Source organism: Phymastichus coffea, unplaced genomic scaffold (genome assembly GCF_024137745.1).
Source record: "Phymastichus coffea isolate CEN01 unplaced genomic scaffold, Cenicafe_Pcof_1.1 PCOF00100, whole genome shotgun sequence".
Lineage (NCBI taxonomy): Eukaryota > Metazoa > Arthropoda > Insecta > Hymenoptera > Eulophidae > Phymastichus > Phymastichus coffea.
The window spans coordinates 822,763-834,684 of NW_026706911.1; the positions used below are offsets into that span (position 1 = coordinate 822,763).

The 11,922-nt window shown below is 36.4% G+C and overlaps 1 protein-coding gene across 4 annotated transcripts in view; it reads right to left on the reverse strand.

The window, feature by feature from the left end:
* The window catches only part of LOC131670109 (cardioacceleratory peptide receptor-like), a 53,896-nt gene extending 42,475 nt beyond the window's left edge, over positions 1–11,421 (reverse strand). For all 4 annotated transcript variants that reach the window (XR_009302423.1, XR_009302425.1, XR_009302424.1 and 1 more), the window contains exons 1-3: positions 11,269–11,421; positions 3,171–3,396; positions 2,789–3,027 (exon numbers count right to left, since the gene is read on the reverse strand). Coding sequence is in view for 1 of the 4 variants with exons in the window: in XM_058945478.1 (XP_058801461.1) it covers positions 2,789–2,950 (162 nt within the window). In the remaining 3 variants the exon portion in view is untranslated. The remainder of the gene's footprint in view (positions 1–2,788; positions 3,028–3,170; positions 3,397–11,268) is intronic.
* Positions 11,422–11,922: the final 501 nt, after the last annotated feature.

The window sequence follows — 11,922 nt, forward strand, 5'->3', positions numbered from 1 at the left end:
TAGTTTAACGCGGGCGTTCCACTTTATCTGGCACTTCCGCTACTTTACTTTCCAGTATGAAATCTTAATCTATTTTAACGACTCCTGACTCCATTTCCCAGAATTTATTAACGTCCCGTAGAATACGCTTTTACAGTCATCTCTGAACTATTTTCATGTTCCTTCGTATTTCATACATAACATCTTAATCAATCGATTCAGCATATTTAGACGACACAAATAAACAGAGCGTCATAGTGCCCAGAGTATCCCCATTCAAAAACTATACGTAGGTAGTGCCTGTACGTTTAATTTTATACTTTAATGTATTCATAGTATGCATTTACATAGTACGACCATCATAACCGAGTGTAGGTTTCAAAGCAACCCTTACAAATTTCGGATGGCCTTCCGCCTCCGTACGCGCGCTGTGGTGATGTTTATGCACATTGTTAGTGGAGAACTTGTCGCAGCAAAATGCCTGCGCAGAAGATAAGGAAAAAGAAACTTTCGGCATTTTTGCAAACGATAATTAGTCTCTTTCTACCTTGCGTTTCAGCTCTTTATTCCCCCAAAGTTTCGAGTGCGCATAATGACAATATCACTATCGCTTTCTTTCTGTATTTTTATCTGCTCGTAAAAGTTGCGTTGCGCTTGTTTTATCTCGATAAGAGAGCCAGTGCACCGAAATAAATAAAAGACCAAAAGTTCAAAGTAGGAACTTTTTTGCACCACACCATCCTTCAAGTCATTAGCGCGACGTAGCAAAAAAAACCCAACAGAACTTTGTACGGCTTCCTATAAAAGATAATACCGTCGTTCAATGATAAATAGTACGTGAACAATAGAAAGCTGCGTTTTTTATACTTCGGGAAATGAGGCTTGCATTGGATGTTGAATGGCTAAATTGTTCAGAATGTCACGCAAAGTTTAACGTAATGTGGCATCTTATAGTGCGAAATGACTTGGAAAATTCAACGCTATCTTCCGATGTCAAGTGAACGTGCAAAAGGCTTTTACGAAAATTGTTCTCGTGTCGTCGTCGAGGAAGGTTTATTTTCATGAAAAAATTTTGTTACCGAAAATCACTTTAGAAGTTTGATTAAGATTATCAGGGCTCTAAAAATGCAATTTTTTAGGAATATCTGTGTGTGCGCGCGCGCGCGCGCGTGAGTGTATGTGATATGTATGTATGTCGTTATCAATAACTCGCGTTCTATGCGGTAAAATTTGTAAAGCTTTTGGGATATTTTTTTTGGACATGTAGAAAAAAATGTATTCAAATCTATCGAGTAATTCGATCAAAAATCAAAATTATGTGATTTCGAAAAATTATGAAATTTAGGTTTTCAATTATTTTTGATCTTATACATGAGATTCGTTAAATTTTATGCTAGAGTTTTGTAGTCATTTTATTTTTTTTGAATTTGACGAAAAATCGTATTTCTAACTATTCCTATTTTAAGGTTACGTTGCAAAACGTTAAAAAAATCATATTTTGAAGAATAATGCATGACTTTTTTTTAATTTTACTAAAGATGTCTCATATAATAAATAAAATATCCTATAAATCTCAAGTCCTTGTATTGATTAGTTTCCGCAAAAAATCATTTTTTATCTAAAACTATACCTTTTTTGTTTTTACGATAACAGGAGTAAATGAATCGAATCGACTTGAAATTTAGTACAAACATTGCTTATCGCGAAAAGTGAACCGAGTTCTTTGTACAAATTATTCGGATCATTGATTCTCAAGATATTGACTGCAATCGATTGTTTCATTTGACAAAGCTTCATTTTTAAACTTTAAAATGAGAACTTCCACAAGCAGCTTGGTTATATATAGCTTGAGCTATTCCAAATTAAAGAAATGATTTTTCTGTTTGTAAAATAATATAGAATCCTTTAACGAGAATAACGAAAACTTTTGACTAAAATCGAGTTTTTTATTGTTTAAAAATTCTATTTAAAGTTAACAATAACAGCTTTAAAATGAGACCTCGCACAAATAATTTAATGATTCGAGTTATGTAACCTAAGTTATCACAATTTAAAACATTAAAAAAATATCGGTGTCGGTGTCGTTGTTTTTCCTTATTTTCTAACATTTTTTCTGCACTTGAATTAATGTTAAATCAGCACAGTTCATGATGTATAAATGAAACAAGCGATATGTTATGAAAAATACTGATTAAATAACGACATACCTTGGTTAAACAAAATAATACGACATGAAATGTAAATATTATAGATGGAATAGAATAGATGATTAATGGAAGTCATATAAAATAAATTAATGAAAAAAATAATATAAAATCAAATTTATAAATAGAGTATAAATGGAAAAAATATCTATAAAAAAAAATTAGATATTGAATTAGTTGTCCAGGAAGTTAACATACAAAGAGTTGGTAGTGTTTTTAAAAAGTTCAGACGTAATTCAATTCGCTGCAATCTAACTGGCGCATTACTTTATAACAACATGTCACTTCGTTCAGTGACCGTACACTATATCGACTAATACATGTTCGGAACAACAAATATTATCATTATACAAAGATGAAAACGAGTGAGAATAATACATCGTGAATTTTCTCATGAACTAATCGAGTCATTACTCTTTTTCATCGACTCTAATTTACAACTATAGGATCGCATCAACACTGACGGCCAGTATTCTACCGCACTTGGAAATGAACATATTCGGAAGAACTTGGTATCAATAGAACGAATCAGTCCCTCGATTTGTCCGGCAGTGGTATATTGAAAGATTCTATCACGAGGAAATACAAAAATAGCCAGCACCAACCTGATAGAAGTAGAAAGGATCAATGTCCTCGGTGACGTTGGAATTCAGGATAGCGCTCATGTTGGTTACAGCTATCATCTCGGTAATGTAATAGTCAATAGCTGCGGCGTTGAGACCCGAGTCGGCAATGCTGCCGAGGGCAGTTTCGCGGCCTTCCCTCATCTCTTGCCCCACATTGCCTGACCGCTTGCTCCTCGCCGCACACTTTTCTTGCCCTTTCTTTCGTCTTTTTGGTCAACCTGCGCATTTGTTTTATGGGCTTCATTAGTCGCGGCTGCGTTTGTTTCGGAAGAATATCAGAAGAATATTTCGCGCCAGCGTGACGTTTAACGACCGACAAACGATAGATAAGAAGAACCGCGAGTCGTCCGATAATCCTCACCTCGCTTAGACGGCCGACGAGCGATTTCTTTCAGTGGCTCGTAGCTTCGTTCGTGGCGGTTGGCATCGCGCGCACCTGCACTCTTCCAGCTCAGCCATTAGCGCGCAGCGGCGGCAAAGGCGATATATATATCCGATGGCTCTGATGGCTACTCGTTTTCATCAAGAGTGGCTGTAGTGACGTCTTTGGTGGAGATGCAATCAGACGCTCCCAAGCCGTTTCTTCGCTGAAATTTCAAAGGGTTTACGAGGTGTTAATCGCAAGCCTTTTCCCGGATATCCCGTTAGCTCCGGTAAACGGATACTTTATTTATCTCTTTGAGGCGTACGTAAAGTTATGATATCGACCGATCACCATTGATACAGTTATTCGACGAACAGTTATTAAATTAAAGACGCTTTCATCGTCAAGTTGAAAGCGTACAGCTTGGCTTTACCGCATACTTTTTTTCGATAATTGTTGTAATCTGCGAAAATTGAGATTTACTAGTTAAAACTAGTGGATTTTCACAAATTAAAAAAGTAATTGACTGATTATGTTATCTGTGGTTAGTTATCCCTATGTTCGTTGGTGAATTACTTCAGAATTAATTCATCTTTTTCAATTGTCGTTGCAAACACATCTTTAAACGTTTCTTTTCTATCTTTATAGCGGTTCGCTAAAATTAGTTTCTATTCGGACCGCTTGTGACATTTTGATTAAGAACGTGATAAAGGATTACTTAAAAACGACCGCATTTGCTATTGTCGCCTGAATGCATTGAAACGATGTCCCGAACCATGCAAAATACGCGACAAATGCTTTCAAAATATTGAAATGATTTAACGCATCGTCAATTCCTTCTCTTCAATACGAGTTTTTTAAATGATTCGGAATAAATCTTGTGTTCTCGAATCGCTAATTATAAAAATAAGCTGTGTAATTCACGAAGATTGATGAAAACCATGTATGTAAGTTTTACTACAAGATGTAATCATGTAAACAATCCAATATTTTTTCCCATATGATGCATATTTACAATATTTCATTAAAAATTTTCTATTTTTGCAAAATAAAGTATCTTATAATGATAAGTAAAAAAATAATTTACTTGTATTTTCGATAGCTATTCGATAACTATGTACTTGCATTATTTTAATCTTTTAAATGGCTGTAATGTATAAAGATCGACGGTTCTTTAGAAAAAAATTAACAAGCAATTTGTGAATAACAATGTTAGATATTTGAAAAAAAGGCAATATTAAAACAGACAGCTATAATTATCGTTGTTATTTGATGTGAAATAACAATATTAATACAAACTGACGCATTATTGATTTTGCTTCGAGTATCTTTATAAATAACTTTTTTCCTCTAAACATTGTTATTATGATTCACAAAGAATAATTATATCTTTACCTTCTTATTTTTAATCTGTAACAAATATAATAAACCGGTACCATTTGAAAATGGGCAAGCAATTGCACTATGTCTTTCTTACTTTTGTGCTTTTGTGTTGCTATAAAAAAATCGTAAATGTCTGCGTATATAACGTACGAAACGCTTTTGTTTTGCTGCGCTCTTTGTAAATAGATATAAACTAGATTTTTTAACGACTCTGGACGTATTCTATAAATGTTATCTTCCCAATAAATCGGCAGGATACATAATACGCTACGAAATGGCAAAAACGCTTATGCGTGATTAATTTATAGTTTTTTTTTTTAATGTGAAACTAATTCAGTGGAAGCGCGTCCTATTTTTATCAACAACACTCTTAACTACTTGTCGTTTAATTATAAATAATAATTTGACCTACAATCATTTATTAATAACAAGGTGGTAATCGACTGAAAGAAAAAATGTCCTATGTGAAAAATATTGATATGGTTACTTAATTTCAAACGAGATTAAAATAATGCACGAGTCCCAGATGTTTGCACATAGCGGGTTACTTGTGCTGCAATGTCTGTCACTAGACCTCCCATCCTAAATTCTATTTAAGCGTTGATTCGGAGAAAGACACATATCTTTAGATTCTCAATATGTGTTATAAATTTTGTTTAAACGAATTGAATTAAATAAAATTATACTGTTATAAGCTGCTCCCTGGATATCAAACATATTAAGAACAAAGGCGTCGTTGCTGTTGTTTTGTTAGTTGAATCTGGTGATTAATATGAGAATACGCGCTTAGTCTGTTTTTCATTAATAAATATATTTGAGATCTTTTGTAATAAGTTGCCGTGTTATTTATTATGACGTAAGTGTATGTGTAACAATTTATTTTTAATATTAAAGTTGTTCAATTTAGTAAACAATTGACGGTATGAAATATATTCCGATTCAATGAAATAGGCAAAACATTCATTGAAAAAGAATTCTTTGACTTCATTTTTCTCATTGAAAATTATGAATAATGGAGGAAAATGAGGAAACAGTTCGTCGAGAAGTGAATAACGATTGAATAGTTGAAAGAAATTACGGAATAATTAGATCCCAGTAAAGCTGGATGAGAAAATAGTATATTAAGCCATCTGGAAAACTGTCCATATGGAGTTATTATTTATTGACCCTTATTTTTCTGATAACGTGATTTTCTATATTCTACTTAGTTAAAATTATATAACTAACGAGCATCCTAATAGAGGAAAAAGTGTCAAACTCTCTCAACGAATTAGTTATTATTGAAAATCATAACGATAACTTAACGATCGCAGTTTGTAAAGTTGATTACAATAATAACCGTTAGTGTAAAAGTATTTCTATTGAATTTGTTGTAGTATGCTAGGAGAGCATAGTTTGTACCGCCCTATACTGTGGATAAGCCGCAACGAGAATTTCCGCTATTAACAATGGTACAATCACGGATATAATACGTTGGAGTTACCTGCATGCGCATGCTCATCCCGATTCAGCGATACATAGCTATTTATTTTATAGTTGATCGTAAGTTATGGACAAACAGCGTAAAAAAAAAGAACAACCGTTATACAGACATTTGAACTAGATACTCGTATTATGACACTCAAACGTCATCGTGAATTTCACTCAGCGAAGTATACGTGGTGCTCAAGTAAATCTTCAGCAGCGAAGGAGAAAGAGCGTAAATTTAATTATTGGAAAAGTCTAATATGCACGAACTTTCGTAGCCTTGTAAAAAGTATATATTTTGTTTAAGTAAACAGTTTCTTTTTGAAAAAACTCTTTCACAAATGAAAAACTTAATTAAAGTGGTTGCTCACAACAATATGATGTTCAGCGAAAACACGATTGAGATGATTCAATCCCGGTAGAAACGGTATTATACTAATGGTAAAGTATCCGGCGCACTTTACGCACTGCATTATTCAAATTCCGACATCAAAAGTTACTTAAGTGACTTATGCCTTGACTATTTAATGTCATAGAATACACTGTGTACTTCCTACAAACTTGCAACATTTCTCTCTCTCTCTCTCTCTCTTTCCACCTTGACTTTACGAGTCCAATGTATATTTGTTCTTGCTGAGAAGGCGCGCCGCTACTGAAAAGTACACAACGCTTCGTAGTCAAAGCATACCTAAGTGGATAGATAAGAGAAAACATAATCCGATTCGCAAATAACGATGGCGGTAAAAGGGAGATGATCAAGGGATTTAGGTTCGCTTCGCCCAGTCCATCTGTCTGTCACGAAGTATCGCGATGGATTTGCAGCAGATCAGCGCCCACGCCAAGCCCTCCTGCTCCATTTTCGTCTCAGCGTGCTTTTGCATACTCCGTGTCGTGCGGTTAACTGCGTCCGAGGACAAGTTTCACGAGCGTCCAATAATTTCTTGCTTCTTTGAGACGTATACTGCGCTTGTATGTAGCCCGAACATATAAGCACGAAGTTTGATTGGAATTACCATCGATTTCTTTGGTGAGAGTTTGTTCGTCCGAATTAATTAGAATGAATAGACTGTCAAGCTCACGTATACCCCCGCTGCATGCCAACTTAAGAGCCAAGGTAAACTTATTTAGGGTCTAAGACAAACTCTATTTATTTGTCATTAAGTTTTCAATTACAAATGCTTTTCTTGCCTCTCTCTCTCTCTCTCTCTCTCTCTCTCTCTCTCTCTCTCTCTCTCTCTCTCTCTCTCTCTCTCTCTGCGCATTGATCCTACCTACAAAGCAATCAAATTGCAGTTATCCATAAAGTTTCTGTGCATCTTTCAAACTAAGCTACGTTGTTCGCCTTTCTATTTTATCATGTAAAAAATGTTCCTTATTTTGCTACGAATAAGCTGATCCATAATGGAGTGAAAACGAAGGTCTTTAATTAAAAGGCTTGCAATAAAGACTTTAATTAACATTTTTTAGAAAATTTACGAAAAAATTTAACATCTAATTGCGATATTTTATTATTTTTTTTGATTCTGTTCAATTTCCCGCGCAAGGCAGCAGCAATTTACATTTTATTAATGAAACAACAAGAATCTTGAATATGATTATCATGATTGAATTATAGGGACAGGGATCGTGCGAGACCTATCGAGAGCAAAATCGAGAAAAGGTAGATTTTTGTTTTGCGCGCCTTTCCATCCTCGCTCAGTCACTCGATGTATTATGCGCGCACGGCTCGGCAGTGTGCGGAAAGCGTATACTGTAGGCGCACACGCACCACGTCTGTCGGCAAGCGGCGGCCTGCTGAAAAAATCGCAGGATGCGAAAGAGACAGATAGCATCGCGATCAGGCTATTTCAGTTTTTCCAAGCTCGATGTGAATTATTCCTGCACTAAAATTAGCAAATGTACGCGCTGGTCATTTTGTTTGATTTTTCGTAAGCGGTGATCGACAAGTCACATGCTCAGCATCTGGCAAGACTCATTTTTCTATCTTTTTATAAATTTTGAAAAAAAGTTCGGCTAATGATTCAACTATATGTAGCAATAGTGTGCCAAAAGAACTTCTGGAAGTGGCAAATGTCACCAACATCAAAGCAAAGATATACGAAATTTATAATGAATTTAAAAAGTGTAAAAAATAAAAAATTTAATTCTATACATTAATTTTCAATAATCTTAATAATATATACCAAGATTGTATATATTTTGATTTTTGGATGGCACAATTGATAAATTATTAATTAACGGATTCAATTAACTCGTTCAGACTTCTACGTAACGTAATGTGACTTATTAAACTTTATTCATTTCTAAATTTAAGAGAATCACAGATGGAGAATTGTGTATCGTTTTGGCAGCCTTTGTTAACTTATCGCAAATCTCGGATCAACTTGATTCGATTAAAGTTTTTCTTGGAAAAATAATCCACTGTCAAGAGTCAATAGTTAAGTGGCGCTCTTTGTCTGAATTTAATGATATTTGTGATATTATTCTTTCTCCTAGCTGAGATACCTTTCTTGCTGAAATTGTCAGTGTTTTTCAGTTTAGTTCTTTTCAAACGACATTAGCGACCAATTTCAAGCGACAATCAACGGTAACAGTTATTTTTACAGCTCATTAAAATAACGTATACTTTTATACTCGTATAAAAAAAAACTGAGCTGAAAAAGCTATTACGCATAGTTAACCCACAATGATATTGAGCTAGCTCGGTTAAAACCCAAATTGCGTGGTTACCGGAACGAATAAAAAATATCTCTGTGCAAGCTCGCGCGGGCATGAACATCGCAGAGGAAAAATTGAGAGCGAAACCAACGCGCTAAAGATCAACGAGCTGTCGGCGCGAAAGCTTCAGCCTGGTTATCTCTTTGCCGCGGTGGGTGCGTCGGTTGCTCGAGTGCGCGAAATGAAAAAAATAATTTTTTTCTCTTTCTTTTTTTGGAACTGCGTCAATCGTTCGGCGATCAAACGAATGAGAATACGCTATCAAGCGACAGACTGCGGGATCAAGAAAAGCCCACGACCGCGTGGCGTCGTTTGTCGACTAAAATAAAAGTAATAAATAAAGTTTTAGTCTCCCTTTTTCTCTGATCAGCTGCGCGCGACGAGAGATAGAGAGAGAGAGAGAGAGAGGAGCTTCGGTCGCCACTTCAGCTTCTCTCGTTCTTCTTTCCGACGTATAGCGCCGTACTTTCACTCTCGTTCATGATCCGCGACGTCCCAGCAATTTTCCGCGCAGCGCACTTTAGTTTTCTTCCTTGACGCGCGCTCGACCTCTGTTTTACGTTCGGGGATTACACGCGCGCCGCATGTGCTCGCGTTTATGATTGCGCGTTTCGCGTCGTAATTGTTTCGCGCGCGCCGAGACTCGCGCACTTCTGAATTGCGCCCGTTCGAAGCGAACGCGTCGCTTTGTTTTTTTTTTTTCCTTTCCAATCGCCCTTACAACTTTTATTTGAAATCGTTAATTTGAAAATAGTGCAGTACAAAATCGTTCGGATGTTAGTTACAGCAAATGAGATATACATGATGGAACGCAAATACGTAACGTTGCAGTCGAAAGTATAGGAATAGCGTTGTTGCATTTTCCTTCTAAGAAGTTAGACGGTGGCTTTTAGGCGCGTTGAGATTGCGTTTTTCTGACACATGTCGGTGGTACTCGCGAGAATTTATTGCCTACCGGTAAAATCTCGCGCTGCATTTTTTTGGTTCTCTTGGCGACGATTCACGAGTTTAATAGTTCTATTGCGACCCGTAACTGCCAATTACTTAAAAGTAAGGGATGCTTTGACAATTATCAAGCTATTCGAAGTCGCTAATTGACGTGTTGAATGAAAATAGGTGCGTTCAAATGGAATTGCAAATGATTGTTTATAGTGAACTCTGAATGCATTATTGAGAAAGACAAAGTTAATTTGGACATCAATGTCCATTACTGAAGAATTTAAAAAATAACGAAGTTTCTTTAAAAATTTTGATTATAAAAGTCCGTGGCTAAAACGTTTTCTAAAGAAAAATACCCACAAATACTCCATTTTTCATAAAAATCAATGCTAATATTTTTTTTTCAAAGAGTGCGCTGATAACCAAACGGATAATATTTAATGTGCTTGAATGCGACGTTTAATACAGTTAAACCTTCACGTTCTTTTTCTTTTACGATCCATTAAACTTCATTTGGAGGAGAAATAGGCAGGAAGACAGTGTAAATGGATTTATACGAAAAAAGTTAGTCGGCTGTGAAGTTCGGACTATTCGGACAACTAACATTGTTTTGGATAATTGAATTGTCATATCGATCAGCATAGATTTTAGTTTGTGAATTGGCGTTTGTCGATGAGATTAGAGATTCGCACTGATCAAGTATTAAATTCAATTGCAGTCGTTACGACGTAGTGATATTGCCAAGAAATACGTAGTGCGACTGTTATAAACTTCAATTCGCGTCCATCCCGATGGGATTTCGATGAAAATATAACTGAATCGACCTCAAGCGTCGACATTTTTCGAACTTTCTTTTACGTACGCGGCCGACAAACAATGCGAGGTTTGAATAACGAAATCTATTCGCGCACTTGTTATTGGTACGTGTCACTCCGGGAATGTATCAAAGCAGTCCTAATTTTCGAAAAGTTGTTTTTTTCCAATGCCGAAATTCAATGTAACTTTTATTTTTTCGTGAAATGATGATCGCTCGAATAATCAACATTAAAACTTATATCGAGTATAGAAAATTTTTTCTAACTGATATTCTTTCAATTCAACCCTCGTCGCTCCGCAGTATTTAAATATGATCACTTAAATTAACAACTCTATGCAAAAATGTCAACATTTTTTTCCAAATTAAAATAAAAACAATTTGCTGTAACAAGTCAAAACGGAACATTTTAATTAAAAATTTATTTTCCATGAAATTCAATCATCACCGAACGAAAGCTCATTTCGAACGGAAAAAAATGCGACCAATCTATCAAAACGTCAATTATTCGCGCATCTATTTTCATCACTATGAAGAAGAGATGAAAGTAAGCGTGATCCAACGAAGTCCTTCGGAAGCTAAAACTTTTTCCCGCAAGGTATATGAAGAAACTCGATGCACCGAGATAATTGTTTCCCGCGCTAATGTGAAACAGCATCCGTTTTACTGCGAAAAAATGTAAGCGGAACCGGTAGCAGTTTTTATCCGCGCGTACTTACTCGGATGCACGAAAAAAAAACCAAGAACGAAAAAGAGAAAAAAGTAAACTCTTACCCTGCATCCTGATAAGTCTTATAAATGTACACCACGAAACGCAAGACAACCGAACGAAGCACTTTGCACTTGAAAGTACAGAACGAGCAGCAACAACACTTTGCAAGGGACAGAGAGAAAGCGCGCGAAGAACGGGATGCACTTGCCGTGAGGACGCGCGGCTCGCGACTGCCCGAGAGTTTGAGTTCTTCGCTCGCCGACAGAAACGGACGAGAAGTGGCGCGCGCGCACATGTACCTAACAGTCAACCGGGGGCGTCGGCAGAGAGCGAGTAGGTAGCACTCTGAGGCTTCTTCGTTCACGGTGAATCCTACGCGATAATCGATAAAGGAGACCGCTCTTATTTTTCAAATTTCACGACGAGCCTAATTTATCAATTGTCCCGTCGCCGATTCTCGAGACTCGTTAGACCGCGGCGGCTCAACTTGCGATTCTCATGTGGCTGTAACGCGCGACTCAAATAAGCGATAAACCTCTTTGCGTGCCCGTACATCTCTACTGGAAATGGTCTTTCTCTTTTTCGAGGAGTGCCAACTATTTTGTTTCCAATCAACGCCTAATTTCTTATCACCGATCCTTTTAAATCTGCGACTTTTCATATTTTCATACAAATGTACGCTTTCGCACTGTGCTGGAACAATTTTTTACGCGGCG